The sequence below is a fragment of the Dipodomys spectabilis genome, unplaced genomic scaffold (assembly GCF_019054845.1).
Source record: "Dipodomys spectabilis isolate Male_0828 unplaced genomic scaffold, ASM1905484v1 ptg000042l, whole genome shotgun sequence".
NCBI lineage: Eukaryota > Metazoa > Chordata > Mammalia > Rodentia > Heteromyidae > Dipodomys > Dipodomys spectabilis.
Genome location: NW_024870719.1, coordinates 2,960,153 through 2,983,933, shown reverse-complemented (window position 1 = coordinate 2,983,933; position 23,781 = coordinate 2,960,153). Strand labels below are relative to the sequence as shown.

General features: G+C 37.8%; 1 protein-coding gene across 2 annotated transcripts in view; it reads right to left on the bottom strand.

Annotated features, from left to right (window-relative positions):
- Positions 1–744: 744 nt before the first annotated feature.
- Positions 745–23,781, bottom strand: part of Brms1l (BRMS1 like transcriptional repressor) — a 36,023-nt gene continuing 12,986 nt past the window's right edge. The window contains exons 4-10 of one of the 2 annotated variants that reach the window (XM_042677902.1): positions 21,336–21,415; positions 11,104–11,200; positions 10,218–10,301; positions 8,895–8,959; positions 6,898–6,937; positions 4,426–4,573; positions 745–2,308 (exon numbers count right to left, since the gene is read on the bottom strand). In XM_042677902.1, the coding sequence (XP_042533836.1) occupies positions 2,191–2,308; positions 4,426–4,573; positions 6,898–6,937; positions 8,895–8,959; positions 10,218–10,301; positions 11,104–11,200; positions 21,336–21,415 (632 nt within the window). In that variant the 3' untranslated portion in view covers positions 745–2,190. The remainder of the gene's footprint in view (positions 2,309–4,425; positions 4,574–6,897; positions 6,938–8,894; positions 8,960–10,217; positions 10,302–11,103; positions 11,201–21,335; positions 21,416–23,781) is intronic. The other variant, XM_042677903.1, reaches the window with a different exon arrangement.

The window sequence follows — 23,781 nt, the reverse complement described above, 5'->3', positions numbered from 1 at the left end:
GCAAATCTTAAGAGTAACGGCCAGTTTCCTTGTTCTTCACTTTCGAAAACAAATTATCAATAAGATGCAAGTAGTTCTGTAATAAGTTCTTGAATGACAATGTGAATATCAGAAAACTTTAATACACAGATAACATGAAAAGTATTCAGTGTCAGGCCCACCAATTTAACAATGAGAAGGCCATGAATGAAATGGAGGCCACTAATATTTGTTAGTCATCAACACTTGTTGAGCCTGGCAGAGCCAGGAGACTGAACATGAGAAACAGGACCTGTGACAGTTGTTCCTAAAATAGAAGCTGATCATAAAGATCTCATTTCAGAATTCTAACAAGTCTTCTCAATTAAACATTACAACCAGGAGAGTAATGGGAAAGTACCAACAGCAAAATATACTTTATAGTATTTTAAGTGAGAGACAAGCATATCCTTACTGAATCTTAATATGATAGTGGGGGGGGGTATATGTGATGAAAACATTAAAGTTTTCAAAGTAAATATTTTCAACATAAGGACTGTTTATCACTTATAAGTAGAATTTTATTAAAGTACAGCTGCATGCATTTATTTTAGTTAAATATAACTTAGCAGTCTTGAATATGTACATGGACCCCAATAAAGGCTGAGTTGTGAAGGAAGCAGAGACATGTGCAACGTCCTCCCCTAATGTAAACTGTCTCAAATTCTTCTTCAAAGTGGCCAGGTTATACATCATAACATGCAGAAGTAATTCAAGACACTCAAATAACACTCAAACACATCTTTTTATTACATACTAAATTTAAAAATACAAATCCCATTAAAAATGCTTATCAAACGCATATATAAGGACTGTCAAATACTACTGGATTATGACATTATGTACAGTTGCTAAGGTTAATGAGAAACAGAACAAAGTAACCTAACTGCTGATAGTGAATCTCAGAAGTCAGCATGTGAAAATTTGGCAACTGTGAAGTGGTAATCTGCACAGGATGGTCTGCAGAGGTAAAATAGTAAGAAATAAACGGAATCATGCAGCTGGCCTGTGCTCAGCTTTAAGTTTACTTCTTCCTTGTCCCTTAAGTCTCACTGTAACAGATTAAAGTGCACAAGACCACCAGGAATTCTTGATTTGGCTGTACCCTAAATATGTCCCGCAGCCTGACATATGGAGAGCTTCAATCCTTTGTACTGTTCCTGAGGCTTTGGGAGTTCATTTTGAATGAAGCTAAGGGGAGAGAGGCCAATACTGTCTAAATTGCACCACATGGCCATAAAGTGTAAAAAAAAAAAAAACACCAAAGACAAAAGTGTTAATTTGGGAATAGATTCGAAGAAATCATTCCTGTCTATTTTGCCCTAGGAATAAAATTAGAATAAGGACTTAGTTTGCCTCTGAAAAATACTTACTAAAAATCTGTTCCAAAAGCTGAGACAAGTACAGCAAGACCACAATACTGCCATTACTGCTCACCACATACATAGTGCATCATAAATACAGGCACAAACACCTGCCCTCTAAGGGATTGCAGGAATACAGGTAGAAACATCGTAACATTTGACACATACCTTACTAATTAACACTAAGCATAATTTGTAAAAACAGGTCACCACCGTACAATCAAGGAAGAGGAGAAGGAAAGCTAGTCTACAAAAGTGCTCCTTTTACCTTTCAAACCCAATAGTTTCATTTTGGGTAAAACAAGATTGTAAGGTTCAGGCCATCAGTTCTAAATAAACTGATGATATATATACACCTTCACATATATATGCTTAAATTTCATTCTGATTTAAACTAATGTACTAGTACAAATCATGTATAGGAAACATTTTATCCATCTTATTTACAAAGATATGGAATACTTTTAAAAATGCAGATCAACGTAGCCATGGTTTCATATGGATAGATAAGACAATTCATATAATTTTTTTTAAAAAAAGAAAAAAATTCAGAAAGAAACCCCTACCATACATACCTACTGGTCATTGGGCTTAAGGAGCAAATAAATGTAACCATCATGATTAAATTTTTATCACTGCTTCTTTTACTAACGTAGATATGAGGTCTATTTACGAGTACTACCTAGAACTACATATTCTCTCATGATTGGATAGAATATTAAGTTACTGAATACATTTATTTAACTCCCATGGCACATCACACTTGGTAACACTAATAAGGTAGATTTAGATAACACTTAAATCATAATTACGAATGTTTAATTGAATATTTTCCTTTCTGTAGCTGCGAAATGTAAAGCTTAGATTTGCTTCCATCAGGCCTCTTAAACCAAACTTCATCATGGTTAATTGTTGTAATTACAGCACTGTAAAGGAAAAAAAAAACAGGCAAAATGAATGAATTACAATATGCCTCTTCATCCTATTTTAGGTTACTATATATAAAATCAAAAAGGTTGGACAGTAGGTTCAGGTAAATAATTGTCAATCACCAAAACGCTGCATTATCAGTAGGGCATGTAGTCAAACTACCACATTCAGCAACTTTTAATAGACAGCATCCTTTCTTTTCTTAATGGAATTGGTAAATTTTATCTTCTATTTACAGCCATTTTGATTAGCAATGAACTGCATATAAACAGTGGCTCCGTAAGATCAGAACAGAGCTAAAAAGTTCCTAGCTCTGTTGAAGCCATCAAAACATTGTCACAAAACTTGTTATTCCCATATTTGTGAAAATGCTGGTACACACATCTACTGTGCCTAGTCTTTTTGTCAGTGGAGGACCTTGAACTCTGGGTCTGGGTACTGACCCTCAGCTCTTCAGCTCAAGGCAAGTGCTCTACCACTTGAGCCACAGTGCCTACTTACGGCTTTTTTCTGTGTATGTGGTGCTGAGGAATCGAACCCAGGGCCTCATGCATGCGAGACAAGAACTCTACCACTAAGCCACATTCCTAGGCATAAGGAAGAATAGCACATGTAATTACAAACAGAAATGGACACTTGATAGCAATGATCAACAATTTTGTTGTTCTATAGCTTTACAACTTGTTGTAATTTTATTTCTGAAAAAGGTTTACAATAAGACAGATCACTATGTTACAGCAGCAGTCTCATCCTTTACCTCTTGACTGCATCAAGAAATGAAATCACAACCAGGTGTCAGTGGCTCATACCTGTAATCCTAACTACTTTAGAAGGCTAAGATATGAGTCTCGCAGTTCGAAGCCAGCCCATCAGGAAAGTTCATGAGACTATCTCCAGTTAACCATCAAAAAAGCTGAAAGTGAAGCTATGGCTCAAGTGGTGGTGTTCCTATGCTTAGAGACAGCACCCAAGCCCTGAGTTCAAGCCCCAGGACCCATGAGGGGTAAGGAGGGGGGTGAAGAGAGACTGCATCCAGGTACAACTTAAAGAGGCTATAAAAGCTGGGCACAGGTGGCTCGCACCTGTAATCCCAGCTACTCAGGAGGCTGAGATCTGAGGATCACAGTTCAAAGCTAGCCCAGGCAGGAAAGTTCATAAGACTATTATCTCCAATAAAAACCACTAGAACACTGGAAGTGGTGCTGTGGCTCAAGTAGTAGAGTGCTCACCTTGAGCTGAAGAGCACAAGGACAGCACCCAAGCCCAGAGTTCAAGCCCCACGACCGACCCAAAGGAAAAAAAAAAAAAGAGGCTATAAAAATAACTTCATAGGGGCTGGAAAGGTGGCTCAGTGGTAGAGTGCTTGCCTCGCATGCATGAGGCCCTGGGTTCGATTCCTCAGCACCACATAAACAAAAAAAGCCGGAAGTAGGCGCTATGACTCAAGTGGTAGAGCACTAACCTTAAGCTGAAGAGCTGAGGGACAGCCCCCAGGCTCAGAGTTCAAGCCCCATGATCAACAAATAAATAATAAATAAATAACTTCAGAAACTTTAGTTCAGTCTAAATAATTAAGACTTTTAAAGGCATTTTCTAATTTTCAAGTTAAATATAAATATAATCAGTCTTTTTTTTTGGGGGGGGGCAGTACTAGGGATTGAATTTAGCCTTATGTTTGCTAGGCTAATTTCTCATTCCTTTCTCACCTTAATTGATACAATTCGTTTTTGTTTCAAAATACTGTAACAAGACCCAAAAAGTTAAGGACTAATAGGCTGGCCAGAAATTATTAGTGATCTGGATTAAAGGTGTTAGGAACACAATAATGAATCTACTGTAAGAACTAACAAACAAGATCACTTACTCATGAGTAAATAATTCCAAATATTTCACTTGTGTGATGCTTATGTTCAAGACTTAATATGTAGTCTGCTAGATATAAACATTAATATTGGTGCACAATTATAATCAGATCAGGTCACATGAAGAAGGGTGGCACAGAATACTGGCAATGTCCTGTGGCTGGCCAACAGAGGAGGGTGCACTCTCGTGGACAGTACTTCCTGACACCAATAATCACAAGCCACACTTCAATGACCAAAAACTTGCTTACCTTGTGGGACATTCGTCTTTCTTATCAATGCATATTGTTTGTCCACGTATATACCACTCGCCATCATAATATAGTCTCCCCTCTTCAGACCTGGCACTGTGCAGATGCTTTTCTAGTTTCACAGGCACTAAAGGGGTCAGTTCAAAAACTGTTATATTAATAAGACATCGTCAGAAGAACAAGAGGATACATTAAAAGGCGACACCAATATATGCATCTATGTGCAAAAGCATTAAAAGTATCTCTTAAATAAAAAACCCAAAGATGAGAAGTTGATTTCTTATATTCTTTTAGATAATTCACTATGCTTTAGCCTAACAAAGCTAAACAATCAACAATGAATTGCCAGCTAGTGAGACAAGTGCCAGAAGGGGAGCAGGCAATTGTCAGTTACTAGTGCTAGTTTTAAGTAGTGCTGAGAATATCAACTGCCATATTTTCTCTGAATATACTTTTCGTATTTTTCCTCCAGCAAAGCATCTGCCCTTGCAAAGCAGCAGACTTCAGTGAATTCCAAGAAGTCCCCAAGCTTTGCATTCTGTAAAAGGAATACCCTAAGTGGAACTTCCACTTTTCAAACCTGGAAATGGATTGGCATGCAGGAAAAAAAATATTGCTCTCAGAAGCATTCCATGAAGTAGGGAATCCTTTAGAAGATCTTCAGAGAGATCTTCCCTACCTCCTCAATCCACTCCTCAGGGACTCTACACGTCTTAACACTGGAACAATTATCATCCTAGATACTATCTTAACTACACACACACACACACACACAATTCCACACAGCCCCAAGGAGGCCTGTCTCTTTCCCCATTGTATCCCAAGAACCTAAAGAATGCCTAGTATAAGTGTGCATTTGCTCATTCAGTTACCCATTCATTAAGCTTCTTAGCATTTCCTACACACACAAAAAAAACTGCTCAGTGTTGAGGTGGGAGGCCTGACTAAAAGGTTCAAGGCTCATTTTTCTAGCGTTTAGTCCAATCAAGAAATAGACCAACAAGCTGGGAGCCAGTGGCTCACATCTGTATTCCTAGCTACTCAGGAGGCTGAGATCTGAGGATTGCGGTTCAAAGCCAGCCCACCGGAAGTGGTGCTGTGGCTCAAGGGTAGAGCACTCGCCTTGAGCTGAAGAGCGTAGGGACAGCGCCTAAGCCCAGAGTTCAAGCCCCATGACCAAAAAAAAAAAAGAAATAAACAAGTAAACAAGGAATTACAAAGTACAAATTTAGGTAAGCATTATGGATAAAAATAATAGCACAAGCCAGACACCAGTGGCTCACTCCTGCTATTCAGGAGGCTGAGATCTGAGGATTGTGGTTCAAACCAGCCTAGGCTGGCTTCATCTCCAATAAACTAATCAAAAAAGCTGGAAGTGGCACTGTGGCTCAGGTGGTAGAGCACTAGCCTTGAGCACAAAATGCTCAGGAACAGAGCACAGAAGCCTGGCGCTGGTGGCTCATATCTGTAATCCTAGCTATTCAGGAGGCTAAGATCTAAGGATCACAGTTCAAAGCCAGCATAGGCAGAAAAGTCTGTGAGACTCTAATCTCCAATTAATCAGCAAAAAGTTTAAAGTAGAGCTGTGGCTCAGTGGTAGAGTGCTAGCCTTGAGCAGACCCAGAGACAGAACCCAAACCCTGAGTCCAAGCCCCAGGACTGGCACAAAAGGGAGGTAAGACAGGAGAAGTAACAGACACAATGCTAAAGGAGTTGGAAGGAGATCTGATCAAATCTGTAGTGAAACTCTCAAAGGAACCCATGGTCCCAAACAGAAAGAATCACTCCATCACTCCACTAGAGACATTAGGCATTTGCCCTTGTAGATGGTTCCCAAAGTCAGTACTTTATACCACACTGCTGTAACTTCCTGACACAATATAAAGTTTGAAGGAATCTTTGGTTAAAGATAATATGGAAACTAATCTCTTACAGATTATCTGTTGGAATGTAGCTAGAAGAAATTCCTTTTCCTATTTTGAACAAGTTATTCTGAGTACTAATTTCTATCATGAATTTGGTAGTCATCTCAGATTTTTAAAAAACCTCAGGAAAACATTATTTGGTATGAATTTTATAGAGTATATAAAGATGTATAAATCATAGGACAGATGAACTCCACTGTCAGCATTCTAATCTTTAGCTGCTTAGAAAATGCACACACATAGAAATTTCACATACAACTTTACAGATTCCAGAATGTCCAATGACTGGGTCATTAAAAACGACTGAGTACTCTCTGAATTACACACTCAATATTAGCTAGAGCAATGAAGCTGAACAATATCAATAAAAGAAATATACTGCACTTAGAAATTTTGAATCTTTCACAGGAAGCAAGGGATTCACAATTTCTGTTTTAGTGCTTACTGGTAAAATTATATTGGGGGCATAATTCATTAACATGCAGATTTTTTAATAACCTATATTCAACAAATCTTCATATAGAACATTTGTCCACTCAATACTTACATTCTGTTTTCACTCTGTGTGGACCCAGTGTAGCCATTGCCTTAATTCAAAAAAAAAAAAAAAAGAATTGTCTTACTTCAGACTGAAACGTATTTTGATATCTCATATACAATGCTCCCAATTGGTACAATAACAAATACAGTAAAATATAACCATTAGCTGCACTTAACGGAATCTTTAATAATCTATAATTATTAGCTGCTCTAATTTTTCAGTGCTGGTAATAAAACCAGGGTTTTGCTCATGCTAGGCAAGCACTCTACCAATGAGTCATACTCCAAGCCTTCTAATAAGTTTTTTATGTCTAAGGCTAAAAAGAAAGGCCAGGTGCAATGGTTCATATCTGCAATCTCAGCTGTTTAGAAGGGAAACACTGAGAGGACCACAGTTCAAAGCTAGCCTGGGCAAAAAAGTTAAAAAAACAAACGAACTGTGGTCTGAGACTAGTCTGGGCAAAACAGTGCAATTCTATCTGAAAAATAACAAAAACAAAGAGGCTGGTGGTGCTAACACACTTACCTAGCAGATATGAATACCTGAGTTTAGTACCAAAAACAAACAAAAAAAGAATATATATATAAAGATAATAATCCCTCCTCCTGTTATCAGTATCTGAAATAATCCTTTGATGTCAACTAAGTTGATAAGAAATGGAAAAGTTTAATATGGAAATTAAGTCTCTACTTCTAAAGAAGCAGAGAAAATGCTTCTAATTCTTGGCTAATGACAAAACACAAGACACAATTTAGGGCTCAAATGTTCACTTGTGTTCCTTCAACAGATAGGATGAGTGCCTTCCATGAGCCACAACCAAGCACACAATAATGATATTGTTATTTGGGAGCACTTCTACATGTTATTAAATAATTAACATCCCTAGTTCTTGAAATATTCTGCTGACACATTCCTAGTTCTTAACAGATTATAGTCTTAACAGATTATATTACTGTTTGTAAAAGACTGCCAAAATGTTACCAAAATAAGATATAACAACTATATTTTGATATACTAGTGAAGAAAACAGAAAAAAATCTAACAAATATGACTATAAAAAATATTCTCTTCCATTATTCTTTAATTTTTTATTTTTAATATTTTATCTTTAAGTAGTTATACAAAAGAGTTGCCACTTAGCAAAGCAGCTTCTGAATACAATGCATCCAGACCAATGTCATACCTTTCAACATTCTCACTTCTCTCTCTCAACCTACGCCTCCTCTCACTTTTCTTAATTTTTGAGAACATATATTGAATTTGTTACTACAGTCTCTCCCTCCCTTCTCTTTTTTCCTCTCACTCACTCTCCTTGACCCCACCCCTACCCTGGTGTTTATTTTGTTGAACTATGATTTTGCCTTTCTAAGGAATTACACTGTTTGAGTTCTCCTCTAAATCTTCTGTATTTCAATTAATACATTTATGTACAATTGCGTACCATACAAGGTATGAAACCATTACAGGAAGGAGTATAAGAAACATTAAGAGCCGGGTGCTGGTGGCTCACGCCTGTAATCCTAGCTACTCAGGAGGCTGAGATCTGAGGATCGCGGTTCAAAGCCAGCCCGGGCAGGAGAGACCGTGAGACTCCTATCTCCAATAAACCACCAGAAAACCGGAAGTGGCGCTGTAGCTCAAGTGGTAGAGCGCTCGTTTTGAGCTGAAGAGCTGAGGGACAGCGCCCAGGCCCAGAGTTCAAGCCCCATGACCGACAAAAAAAAAAGAAAAAAAAAAAAGAAACATTAAGACTCTTTGGGACAACTTTCTGAGTAAAGATCCAGAAGCACAGCAAGTCAAAGAAAGACTTGATCAATGAGACTGTATCAAACTAAAAGATTTCTGATAGCAAAGAACATACCTGGCAAGCTAAAGATAGCTTACAGAATGGGAGATTTTTACCATCTGTAAATCACGCAATGGCTAATATCCAGAATATACAAAGAGCTTAAAAAACTAAACCCTCATCCAATTAACAAATGGCTAACGGTCTTTAATCTTACCTTTCTAATTGTTGTCCAGTCTTCAAGAATATCAAGATCTTGTAGCATATAAACTATATATGGACGTTGACAAGTCAAGGTCAATTCAGTTGTAAGAACATCACATTTTCATTTCTATTTCTAAAGTTGTAGTTTTCAGAGACTGAAACAATGAAGTACAGACATAATCCTTTGGCATCCTGAATTGACTTCAAACTATTCTTTAAGAAATTTAGGACAAATATATTCTAGGACTTCTGATGCCATAAACAGTTCCCTTAATCCTGTATCACTGATCGCAAAATACATCACCAACCTAATCACTAATGTTAAAGTGGAGCCGAGAAAGCCAGCTAGGGGCAAGGTGAAGATTTAGAAGACTAGGAAATGTGAAGACTCAATGTATACATCATTATTATCTAGATATTCCAATGTCAGGAACATAAAAGGTATTCTTTAAAGGTATACACTAACGGGGCTGGGAAGGTGGCTCAGTAGTAGAGCGCTTGCCTTGCAGGCATGAGGTCTTGGGTTTGATTCCTCAGCACCACGTAAGCAAAAAGAAAAAAGCCGGAAGTGGCGCTGTGGCTCAAGTGGTAGAATGCTAACCTTGAGCATAGGGAAACTCAGGGTCAGTGCCCAGGCCCTGCGTTCAAGCCCCACAACCCAGAAAAAAGCACTGGAAGCATGGCTCAACAGCAAAGCACCTACCTAGCAAGTGCAAGGTCCCAACTTCAAACCCCAGTGCTACAAAAAAAGTACATATGAGGTCAGGTGTGTCATACGCCAGTAATCCCAGCATTTGAAAGCTGAAGCAAAAGGATCAAGAGTTAAAAGCCTGGACTGCATAGCAAAATTGTCTAAAAAATGTACACATGAGAATTGTTCTTGCTATATAAGAAACAGCTCTTTCACAATGTCATCATAAGCCACAAAACCATACTAATTTTCGAAGTTGACGTGATTTCTTCTTCTACCTCTTCATCTAAATAATATGTTCTATCTTCAATCTCCTTACTACAGGACCATCTAATTAAAGTCAATATGTGCTGGTAAAATTTATAAAAGTATATATGATGTAAAATATACATCAAGTGGGGCTGGGAACGTGGCTTAGTGGTAAAGTGCTTGTCTAGCATGCATGAAGCCCTCGGTTCCATTCCTTGGTACCACATAAACAGAAAAAAGCGGAAGTAGCACTATGGTTCAAGTGGTAGAGTGCTAGCCTTAAGCAAAGAAGCTCAGGGTCAGTGCTGGCCCTGAGTTCAAGCTCTAGGAGCAACAAAAAAAAAAAAAATTTCCAGCAAGGAGGGAAAAAAAACCCTACAATTTAGAAAAGGATATCTGAAACAACAACTGGCTTCTTCTTGTCAGGACTGAAGGGGTCCTTCCTCTTTTTTCTTGATTGAAGTTCATCATTCCACAGCTCTGAAAGCAAATAAAAGGAAAGATTAGGGCTGGGAATGTAGCTCAGTAGTAGAGTGCTTGCCTAACATGCATGAAGTCCTAGGTTTGATTCCTCAGTTCCACATAAACAGAAAAAGCCGCAAGTGGAGCTGTGGCTCAAGTGGTAGAATGCTAGCCTTGAGCAAAGCAGCTCAAGGACAGTGCCCAGGCCCTGAGTTCAAGCGCCAGAACTGGCAAAAAATAAAATTAAAAAAGGAAGGATTATTTGATCTCCAACCACATGAGGGTCTACATATTTTTCTCATTTACATGTAAACTATACAAAGCTTCCATGAAAATGATGCATATATATTAAGACTGTATAAGATACCATGACTGTATTATGCCTGCTCTGTACCAGAGAAATGAAGTTTCTAACAGACAAAATAAGACATGTTCAAGAGCCCTGAAACAGACTAGGAAACCTGCTACCCTGAAACAATTCATTTCACACTGGACTCATCTAACTTCCAACAAGTGTCCTTTTTCTGAGACAAAAATCTACCTCCCCTCGCTCCATCCATTAGTTATAGCTTGATGCCAGAGCGGAAAGGTTCCTAACACTGCAGCTGACTCTCACTGCTTCTTATGTATGTCCCTTCTATTTTGTCCCTTTGGCTGTCCTCAGTTTATATCTTTCTACAGTATGAGTTCAAATCAAAGGAACAATTGTAATCCAACCCAATTCTTTCCAAATTGGCTCCTTTTCCCTCCTATTGGACATTTCATCTGCATACACTAATACTAGAAGAAACAAAGGTTCGGCGTCACAGTGCGCCCTCACCTGAGGTGATGTCAATGCTGTGCCTGTCCTCCTCAAGTCTTCTGATTTTCTCCTCCAGCTCACTCTGGACTGTATCATACAACAAAAGCTTTTCACTCTGGGAGGTAAACAAAACTACCGATTACAGAAAGAAAATATCCATCCATCCTAACTAAGGGCCAAGTTTCTGAAAGTACTTTAATACATGGTAAGTTTTGATTGCTTTTTCATTTACAATGAAAAAAAAATGTTTTAAAGAAATGTCAATGTATGAAAGAAATATATAAAACTAGAAATTACACTAGCTAAATATTAATTTAAACTACATAAAATTATAAACTGTTTAAGATGTAAATTGGAGAATGCAGTCAAGTATATCCTACAAAATTAAGAAAAGTAAAGGAGAAGAGGTGGGTTGGGGGAATGGGTGAGAATGTTGAAAGGGGTGGCATTGATCAAGACAGGTTATATTCATAAACTTCTGTGTTAAATGACAATTTCTTTGTACAACTACTTAAAGATAGTAATAAAAAAAATGTAAACTGGCCAGATATAGTAGCTCACATCTGTAATCACAGCTAATTAGAAGGTGGAGATAGAAGAACTTTTGTTCAAGGCCAGCCTGTGCTAAAAAGTTAGCAAGACCTCTTCTCAATAAATAAGCTGGGTATGGTGGTTCATGCCTGTAATACAAAAAAACACAAAAACAAAAACAAAACAAAACAGGAGATATAAGTAGGAGTATCAGAGTCCAAAGCCAGCCTGGGCAAAAAGCTCAAGACTCTATCTGAAAAATTACTTTAAAAAAAAAAAAATGAGGAGAGGAGGGAGGCTGGAGGCAGAGAGCAGCTAGTAGAGAATACTTTGCCTGGCAAGCACAAAGTCTAATTCTAGTCTTCCCTATCCCACCAAAATACATGAATAAGAATATCTAAATTTACATGTGTTAAGAAAGTAAATATTTACTTTATAAAATTCTGGCCTTTTTGAAATATCACTGGCCTGCCTGTCACCATAATGGAAAGCAATATGAACTGTATCCTCAGAAAATTGAGCATATTTTCTCATAGGAATGGTCATTGTTAATGTGAATTGTCTTCACATCATATTCAGTGGGCCAATATCACAGAAAGTATCAAACATAAATTTTATAGCCATTTAAGATAATTACTGACAAAATTATAAAGGTATTAATTACTTCCAAACAGCTCCACAAACTGTATGTAGAAAGACACTTGGATCTTGGGGATATAACTTGGTGACAGAACACTTGACTAGCATGCACAAGCCCTGACTTTGATCCCCACAACTATGAAAAAAGAAGAAAGAACCTATACATCACCTTTACAATAAAATAAATTAAATTAAATTTTTTTAAAAAAAGGAAGTGGGAAAAAGGAAAAGGAGGAGGAACAGAAAGAAGAGAAGAAACAGACTAGAAGCAAGGTCTACGAGGGCTATATTGTTTGAGGTTATATAACACTGCTGCCCTTCTTAGAAAAGCCACATGTTTTACATAAATACTCAAGAGTTATTACACCAACAGCCCCATCCTTACCCCCTGCCCCACACACTCATGTCAAGTGGAAATACTTGGTCAGTGGGAAGATTAGAAATGAGTCTTGTGTAAGATACTGTGGGGTCATCAGTTAGGATATAGGTTGCACTCTGTCAGAGAATGGTGTCAGGCATCAATCATGAACTCCCATTTGGGGTTTGAAATATAGACTCTATATGTGCTTGATGGTTTTATGTAAGGTAGAAAAAGGACGGCTTTTGTTCACTCGAAGCCAGTAAGTAGTTTAAAAGACAGCCAAGCTGAAGAAAATCCTAACTCGATGTCAGGTGAAAATGATCTCCTTGCATGCTGCTCTCTGTACGTTTTTGTTTTTTTTGGTCGGTCTTGGGCCTTGAACCCTGGGCCTGGGTACTGTCCCTCAGCTGTTCAGCTCAAGGCTAGCACTTGCCACTTGAGTCACAGTGCCACTTCCGGTTTCTAGTGGTCTTTATTGGAGATAAAGTCTCATGGACTTTCTTGCCTGGGCTGGCTTTGAACCACGATCCTCAGATCTAAGCCTCCTGAGTAGCTAGGATTACAGGCATGAGCCACCAGTACCCAACTCTCTGTACGTTTTTATGCTTTCTCCTGTCTTAGGAAATGTTCCAGTTCATCCACATTGTGCTACAGGAATTGGGAAGTGTTCTCTATCAAAGGAAAAAGAGAAGCAGATGCCCTCCAGACTCACACCTTTGAAGTACACTCAGTTCCCCACGAAAAGATGGTTAAATGAAGACCTTTGAAGAACAGAGAAGTTTAACAAGAGTATTCTCTTTCCTTTCTTTTTTTTTTTTTTTTCTTTTTTCTTATGTGGTGCTGAGGAATCGAACCCAGGGCCTCAGGCATGCAAGGCAAGCGCTCTGCCACTGACCCAACTTCCCAGCCCATTCTCTTTCCTTTCTGTTGATAAATTTGCCCTATATCAAGCAGAAATTCTATCGTAAGTCCACTAATCTTTTGTGTGTGCGCCAGTCATGAGGCTTGAAGTCAGGAGCTATCCCTGAGTTTTTTGTTCAAGGGTAGCACTCTATAATTTGAGCCATAGCTCCACTTCTGGCTTTTTGGTAGTTAATTAATTGGAAATCAGAGTCTCATAGACATTTCTTCCCAAGTTGTATTTGAGCCATGATCCTCAGATCTCAACCTTCTCAGTAGCTAGGATTGCAGGGGATAGCCATTGGCACCCTACCACTAATCCTTCTTTTCAATTTAGGTAAAGCCAGAATGAGCCAGAAATAAATGGATCAGGTCTTCTATAATCCTAGCTACTCAGGAGGCTGAGATCTGAGGCTCCTAGTCCAAAGCCAGCTTTGGGCTGGCAAACCCAAGAGACTCTTGTCTTCATTAGTAGGGCAAAAGCCTTGAGCAAAAAAGCGCAGGGTCAGCTCCCAGGCCCTGAGTCAAGCCTTAGGACCACATACACACAGACACAAATATATATATTACTTTTCTTGTTGGGTTCCAGAGGTTCATACCTATAGTCCTAGTTACTTATATGACTCAGATCTGTAGGATAGAAATTCAAAAACAGTCTAGGCAGAAAAATACACAAGACTCCATATCCAAGGAACCAGCAAAATGTCAAACTAGAAGCAAGGTTCAAGTAGTAGAGCACCAGCTGAGCAAGTGTGAGGCTATGGGTTCAAACCCCAGTAACACCAAAAATAATAATAGTAATACTTATTGTGAGGCATAGTGACACATGACTATAATCTATCTCATTTACTTCAGTCCTGGTCAAAGCCCTGAGACCCTATATGACAAACAACTACAAACAAAAATGGGTTTGGGACCATGGCTCAAGTGGTAGCACACTAGCCTAGCAAGTGGGAGGCCCTGAGTTGAATCCCCAGTGCTTCCAAAAATTATTTAATATTACACAAATAAACACTTGGTATACTTCCATTCTCCACACCTGCACTTACTGAACCTGTTCACTAGCCCATTTCAGGCTGACACCTATGCTTTTCTCATCAGGACAGTCTTAAGAAACCCCAAGAGAGTATCCCAAGGTTCCATTTTGGCACTTTCTCACACTGACCTATGTTCAGAATGAGATCCTCTTTGATAGTTTCCTTACTTAAATACCTCACAGTTCTCAACTTCCTTCAGGACTAAAGCCCTGGGAGATTTCTGACATTACCAGAAAGTGATGGATAAAATTTAAAAAGCTACAATAACTGGGCATGGTGGCTCATGCCTGTAATTCTAGCTACTTGGGAAGCAGAGATAGGAAGATTGCTGTCTTAAAGGATCCTGTCTTAAAGAACAAGCCAATTACATTTCTGTAATGCCAGATATGCTTAGAGGTGTATGTATGAGAATTGCAATCAAGGATGGCCTAGTCAAACAGTTCGAAACTCTATTTAAAAATAAGAACAAAAAGGGCTGGAAATATGGTTCAAGTGGTAAAGCACCTGCCTAGCAAATGTGAGGTCAGAGTTCAAAACCTCAATACTACCAAAGAAAGCTTTAATAGTTTTCCCCCCCCCAACTGTATTGTACTGAAATAAAAAGTATATAGGATAGAATTCAAACACAGAAACAACCTGGTTATGAAGGAATGATCAACTGGAAATCTAATAATGTTAGGAAAATGAATTTAACTGTATCCTGGAGGCTAGAAGTATGGTTCAATGGTAGTGCATGTGTCTATAATGTATGAGGCCCTGGGTTTGATCCCTTCTACCACCACCCTGGACTAAAAGGTTAAACTAATAAAATAAAATCTAAAAGAAAATATTAAAGTAACAATATAAAAAAACATTCACAGAACTTACTCTTCCACAGCATCAAGGACAAAGAGAAAAATTTTAAGGAAACAGGTCAGAATCAAGAAGCAGAATGACCTCTCAAAAAACAATACTGATCCAGGTACTAACGGCTCATGCCTGTAATCCCAGATACCCAGAAGTCTGAGACCTAGAAGATGCAGTTCAAAGCCAGCATGAGCAGAAAAGTCCAGGAGAATCAATCTCCAATTAACCAGGAAAAAAAAAAAAAAATACAGACTGAAGGCGTGGCTAAAATGGTAGAGCAACAGCTTTAAACAAAAAAGCCAAGTGAGGGCTGGGAAGGTGGCTCAGTGGTAGAGCACTTGCCTTGCATGCTTGAGGCCCTGGTTCAATTCCTCAGCACCACATAAGCAGAAAAAAAAAAAGCCGGAAGTGGCACTGTGGCTCAAGTGGTAGAGAGCTAGCCTTGAACTGAAAAGCTGAGGGACAGCGCCCAGGCCCAGAGTTCAGGCCCCACGACTGTACTCAAAAAAAAAAAAAAAGAAGCCAAGTGAGAGCATGAGAGTTCAAAACATAGTGCCTACACACACACACACACACACACACACACACACACACACACACACACACACACACACACACACAGAGCAAGCTAGGGAGATGGGAAGGGAAACAAAGGAGGAGGCAACAATGCTTGATAAGAAATGTACTCATTATCTTGCCCATGTAATTGTAACCCTTCTGTATGGTATTTTCACAACTAAAAAAAAAAAAAAGCAAGCTAAAGATAAATAAAATAATTACTAATCCAAAGGTGAAAAGAATGTGTGAGAGGGGAAGTTTAAGCATAATTCATTGAACAATATACAATGAAAAGAAAAAGTGCCATGCGCCTGTGGCTCACGCTTGTAATCCTAGCTACTCAGGAGGCTAAGATCTGAGGACCACAGTTCAAAGCCAGCCTGGGCAGGAAAGTCCATGAGACTCTTATCTCCAATAAGCCACTAGAAAACTGGAAGTGGTGCTGTGGCTCAAATGGTAGAGCGCTCGCCTTGAGCTGAAGAGCTGAGGGACAGCTCCCAGGACCAGAGTTCAAGCCCCACGACTGACAAAAAAAAAAAAAAAGAAAGAAAGAAAAAGCACAGCATAACAATAAGTAAAAGCAAAGCTATTTTTGGACATTTAAAACAGAAATTTCAATTAAAGAAGGGAAGACAGCTAGGATGTTCTTCAAGAAGCAAAAGTGAACATGCAAGGAAGGGTGGTAACTGAAAAACACAATGCAGAAAGCTAAAAAGAGTCCACCAAGTTGTAATACCCAAGCACCTCTTCATATGTATACAAATAATATACATACTAAAACTCCAAAGAAAAGGAAACAAAGGACCTTTTCTTAATTTGTCTTTTCATTTTCTCATGATTCTGTATTCTTTACACACTGTATTATGGTATATCATGTGCACATCTGAGGGAAGGTAGGGGGAGGGCACAGAATCAGTGGAAAGCAGGTAAAAATGTGCAGTAGCAAAGCCCACCAGCTGCACTGGACATTGATGAAAGTGAACCAGGCAACTCATGGGCCGAAATGGGAGGGAGGGAATGGAGAGAATGAGGGAACAGATGATACTAAGCAAAAGAAAAGACATGTACTTATTACCTGACTATGTAAAGGTAACCCTGCTGTATGTCACCTCTAAAACAATAAAGTGATTTTTTTTAAGCTAAAAAAGTATAGATAAATCTAAAAAGAATTAACTCTATAGGACAGGAACAAAAAGTCTTCATGAAGGGTAAAATGGCAACAAAAAAACTTTTAACTTGTAAAAGGCAGTAACTAGAGTTAGATATAGCCAACTCAAAAAGAGAGCAGAGTCAACATTTAACTTTAGATCCTACTAATGTAGATATGCAAGCTGAAAAGTGAAGGCAACCATTAAAACAATAGAAATGGAAGGTACAGAGGTAATAATAAAAATATAAGGTACACTTTTATTATAATATTTTTTAATTCAATAAAGAAATCCCCTTTAAAAAAAAAAATCCTTCAGAGCCAGGCGCCAGTAGCTCACGCCTACTCAGGAAGCTGAGATCTGAGAATCATGGTTCAAAGCCAGCCCGGGCAGGAAAGTCTGTGAGATTCTTATCTCCAATAAACCCCTAGAAAACCGGAAGTGGTGCTGTGGCTAAAGTGGTAGAGCTCTAGTTGAGCTGAGGAGCCCAGGGACAGCACCCAGGCCCAGAGTTCAAGTCCCACAATGGACAAAAAAAAAAAAAAAAAAAAACTCAGAAAAAAATAAATAAATACAAACCAGAACCAACAGAAGCAGGCATTGTAATGTACACTTGTAATCCCAGTACTATGAAGGCAGAGGCAAGGAGATTGAGACAGACTAGGCTATATAACAAGTTCAAGGCAAAGTTGAGTATCATCACAATGTGATACTCTGTGTCAAAGAGAAGGGAGGAAAGAGATAGGGAAGGTAGGGAAGAGAAGGGTAATAGATGTGAAGGAAATTTAAAAAGGAAAATATGAAAAAAAATGCCACAATCGATAGCAACAAAAAAAATACATAAATGAATAAATTTAGGCAAAGAGTAATCACTGAAAACTACAAACACTGATAAAGGAAACTGGAGACAAGTTGTTGATAGACAATCAAAGTTCATATATTAGAAGATTTAAAACTTAATTTAAATGCCCATACTATTCAAAATGATTTGCAGTTCCAACATAATCCCTATCAAAATTTCAATGGCATTTTTATAGCAATAGAAAAAACTAATTATAAAATCCATATGGAACCACATACTACCCTAAATAATCAAATAATCTTAAGAACAAAGAAGTATCATATCCTCTGATTTCAAAACATATTACAAACCTGCAGTAATCAAAATAGTATAGTACTGGCATAAAGACCAACATACAGACCAATGAAAAAGATACATATACATACAAACATACAGTCAACTGATCTTAGACAAGGTAACAAAACCACACAATGGGAAAAGGGACAGCCTTCAAAAAAAATGGTACTGGAAAATTATATATCCACGAAGGAAGCAAGGAAGGGAAGAAGAGAGGGAAGGGAGGGATGGGAAGGAAGGGAGGGAAGGGGAGGGAAGGAAATGAGGGAGAGGGAAGGAAAGGGAAGGGGAGGGGAGGGAGGGAAAAAGGGAAGGAGAGAAGAGAAAGAACTGAACCCTCATCTTAAACTACATACAAAAACATAATTAAAACTTTAAAATTCCTAAAAGAAAATACAAGAGATAAACTTGACATTTGGGCAATGCTTTTTTGGATATGACCTCACAAATAGTACTTCTAAAATTAAAAAAGAAAAGTTGTGTACAGCAAAAGACAAGTAATAAGTGGAAAAAAAGGCAACCTAGAGAATGGGAGAAAAAAAATTGCAAATCACTATCTGAATCTCAGACTGGTTCAACAGTAGCAAAGAATAATAATATGAGCCACCATTTTAAATAGTTCAATAGCCAAAATCTATTACTAAATTGAATAGATGTATACACTTAAGATAATCTATCCATTTTTCATGGTAAAAGTCAAAACTATTATGAGATATTACCTCACACCTATGAGAATAACTACTGTCAGAAAGGCAAAAGATAATAATAGCAAAGATGTAGAGAAAAGGGAACCCACTTAGTAGGAATCTAAATTAGAATCAACATGAAAAAATAGAAAGGAGATTCACTAACAAATTAAAGGCCAGGTACAAGTGATTCACACCTGTCGACTCAGCTACTTGGGAAGCTGAGAAAAGAGGATCGAGATTCAAGTCCAGTGCCGGTGGCTTGTACTGTATCCAAATTACTCAGGAGCCTGAGATCTAAAGATCATGTTTGAAGCCAGCTCATCAGGAAAGTCCATGAGCTTCTTTTCTCCAATTAACCCCCAAAAGGTCAGAAGTGGAGTTGTAGGTCAAATGGCAGAGCACCAGTCTTAAGCAAAAAAGCTCAAGGACAGCGCCCAGAACCTGAGTTCAAGCCCCAGAACGAACACACACACACAAACACATACACACACACTTCAAGTCTAGCTTACACAGAAAAATCTACAAGACTCGATCCATCTCAATAGAAGAAACTGCATGGTAGCACAAGCCTGTTTTCCCAGCTACAACAGAAAGCCCAAAATAGGCTCATACCTATAATCCTAGCTACTCATGCTTCAAAGCCTAAACAGAAAGAAAAATCTGTGAGATCTTATATTCAATTAACCAGAATGAGTTGGGCTGGAGGAATGGCTCAAGTGGTAGGGCTACTCCCTAGCAAGAATAAGTCTCTCAGTTCTAATCCTAGTACCCCCCCCCCCCCCCGCAAAAAAATTAAAATACAACTACAGGATAAGCCAACAATTTCACTTTCAGATATATATCTAGAGAGAGATTAGATATATATCAAAGAAAGCGAAATTATATTGAAAAGAGCAAGTATAAAGCCTTAAATTCAAACCTAGTACCAAAAAAAATTATAATAAAAACTGTAAGACAGGTGCTGGTGGCTCATGCTTATAATCCTAGCTACTTAGGAGGCTGAGATTTGAGGATCGTGGTTCAAAGACAGGCTGAGCAGTGAAGTCCACCAGAAAACCAGAAGTAGCACTGTGGCTCAAAGTAGTAGAGTACTAGCCTTGAGTGAAAAAGTTCAGGGAGGGCTGGGAAGGTAGCTTAGTGGTAGAGCGCTTGCCTTGCATGCCTGAGGCCCTGGGTTCGATTCCTTAGCACCACATAAGCAAAAAGAAAAAAGCCGGAAGTGGCACTGTGGCTCAAGTGGTAGAGCGCTAGCCTTGAGCTGAAGAGCTGAGGGACAGCACCCAGGCCCAAAGTTCAGGCCCCACGACCGGATCCAAAAAAAAAAGAAAAAGAAAAAGAAAAAGCTCAGGGACAGTGCCCAGGCCCTGAGTTCAAGTTCCACAACCAACAAAAAAGAAAATGTGCAAAGGAAAAGAACAATGTAAGACTATCAAGTTTAGTTATCGATATGTATTAGACTAAAAACTAATGAATAAATCAGTATATTAGAAATAAATCAGCATACACTCAAACATTTGATAAAGAGATAGAATTGATGATTTGTTAGAAACCAATGTATTGAGATCAACTATCCATATGCAAAACAAAATAAAGTAAGAACCATATTTTATACTACACACAAAAAAATTAAAGGTAGTTTAGAAGTCCAAATATTATAAGTAAACTTTGAAGTCTTAATGGAAAAATGTATCTTTTTACCTAAAATAAGTAAGATATAAAAAGCACATACAATAAGTGAAAAGATACTTGAAGCCATCAAAAAGAGTGAAAAGATCTGATTTCCAGGGCAAAAATATTTGCGAAGTCAATGAAGGAAAAACCAACCTAGAGATGAAAAATATACCCTTCTTAGTAAAGAAAATCCAAGTACTCACAAAAAAGACATTTATCTAAATAGTAATTGGTGAGCAGGTAGCAAGCCTATAATCTTAGCACTTGGCTGATAGAGAAAAGATGATTCAAAGTTTAACCTGGGTAAGTTCTAGGATACCCTCGGCTACTATTCAAATAAACAAAGTTTATAGAAAAATATACCATTTTTTATAAAGAATGCTGCCCTAAAAAGTGGAAGAAGATCTAGACAGAAATTAATTCTACAGCCCAACTAAAACCACAGTTTTAGTCTAAACTTCCACATCATACTAATTATACTAATCATTTCAGAGATTCCAGATAACCTTATCTTTACAAAGTCTTTCTAAAGAAAGTCGCAAAACTTCTAAAATTATCACATTTCTTTTCTATGCTCCTTTGTATCCTATTTCAATACTTCCAGAACAACCACATTAAAAAAAAAAAAACCTCACACACAAGTGATGACTGAAGTACTATGTAATTGTTTTTTATTTATTTATTTGCTTTTTAAACTACTAACTCAGAAAAGGCTTGAAGAGGTGTAATTACCTCACAATGCTGGCGAGAAGCTTGAATTTCACATTCATACTTGTTCTTTACAGATTCTAAGCAGAGCTCTCTATAGATTCCTGCAACCAAACACAATTACTCTTGATTATGTTAGCAATGAAGAGTTTCATTATCACTTCTCTATAGGAACTCTGTCTTCATATTTTATGAGAGGAATCAATAAGAAATTGGCAAATGGGTAACTTTATCTTTAAAAACAAAAACAAAAAAGTTTCAATTAAAATACATATCAAAGACCAGAAACTAAGAGTTTAAGACCTACAAAGAAACGAACTACACTGCTAATTTTTTGTTTTTACTTCATTCTTCAAAAAATTACTCCTGAATTTGATAGAGAATGATCAAAATGAAAAAAAAAATGCTTTAATGACAACTCAGTTTCTTATAATGCAAACAGAAAATAAACTCTAGTTTCCTTAGTCATATAAACTCAAAGGAAAGTTTGATAGCATATGCCATCAAAACCACTATGTTTAAATATTTCTTATTTTTTGACTCCAAATATTAAGAGATCAAATGTATACAATGATATAACAAAATGTGCAATGTTCATAGTACTTCCAACAGGGCTTAACCTATAGGAAAAATGTCCAACAATATTTAATTTAGAGACATCAAGACAATAGTATAAAATAGGCAACATGGCTACACCAATATGTCACCACCAATCAGCAAACAGAAAACTCTAGGCATACTTGCCACAGATGTCTTTAGAAATATAGTCATTTCTGTGAAGTAAAAGTAGGGGACACATACCCAGAACTATGACATCAGCAACACATACCATCTACAATATACAAATGGAGGCCAAAGCATAAAGTAAATAATTCACTTGAATAATACTTGTTCATCATCTATTTTGTCTAAAAGCATCAAAGAAATGTAGGGCTTTTTTTTTTTTTTACTTTAAGGATAAGCCAAATCCATTTTCAAAGACACCAAGTTAATTATCACATCTACATTTATTAAGAACTTAAGAATAAAACAGATGTGAGCAACAGCTACTCAGGAGGCAGAGGTTGGAAGGATCACAGTTCAAGACCAGCGCAGGCAAAAAGGTCAAGGGACCCTATTTAAATAATGAAAGCTAGACACAGTAGCCTGCCACCTCAGCTACAAGGGAAGTGTAAATAGGAGAATCAATGTCCAGGTTGGCCTGACCATAAATATATGTAAGATCTTATTCAAAAAATAAAAGCTAAAAGGGTTGATGGTGTGGCTCAAGTGGAAGAGTGAGCTGAGTTCAGACCCAGTACTACCAAAAAAAGAAGAAGAAAATTTGATTTAAGGTAAATTTAGTAAAGAAGAACTTATTATCAACAATGTCTTACTTCACAGGTACATGAAGATCAATTCATGTTCCAAAAAAGAAAAATAATCAGCATTTCCATTATTAAAGTTCAGATATTAGTTCAACTATTAAAAGAAATCCAAAGTTATCATCAAGTGGATATATCCCCTGATAAATGCTAGGACATACTAAAACTGGAATTCAGTTACAGACAGAAGACTAAGCTTAACCATTCAAATACAGTACATCTTCACTTATTCTGCCACAAATAAGTAACTAAATTTACCAAACTAAAACAAAAAAGAATCATTAAATTACCTGGTTAGAGATTAAATTCCTGTTCTGTAATTAACACCCTGTTTTATAAGTATTTAAAAAAACAAAAATTCCAGTACTCAAGGGGATGAGACAGGAGGACAGCTTGAGCCCAGGAATTCAGGATCAGCCTAGGCAACATAAAAATCATCTCTTAAAAAATAAATGAGCCGGGCGCTGGTGGCTCACGCCTGTAATCCTAGCTACTCAGGAGGCGAGGCTGAGATCTGAGGATCGCAGTTCAAAGCCAGCCCGGGCAGGAAAGTCCATGAAACTCTTATCTGTAATAAACCCCCAGAAAACCAGAAGTGGCGCTGTAGCTCAAGTGGTAGAGCTCTAGCCTTGAGCTGAAGAGCTGAGGGACAGCACTCAGGCCCAGAGTTCAATCCCCACGACTGACAAAAAAATAAAATAAAATGAGCCAGGCACCCAGGTACCAGTGATACCTGTAATCCTACTAGAGGCTGAGATCTGAGGATCACCATTTGAAGCCAGCGTGGGCAGGAATGTCCATGAAACTCTGATATCTAACCACCAAAAAGCCAAAAGAGAAGTTGCAGCTCAAAAAGTTAGAACACTAACCTTGAGCAAAAAAGCTTAGAGACAGCACCCAGGCCCTGAATTCAAACACCAGAACCAGTACCAAAAAAAAAAAAAAAAAAAAAAATTTTAATGAGATAAAATAAAAATCCTATCACTCATAGATCAAAAATGCCAAAAATACTTAAGCTTTAAATTATCTAATAGGGAATTATCTATGATAGTATCATTATCTCTTAATGAAAATACCAGTTTCTAATTGTTTACATTTTTAAAATA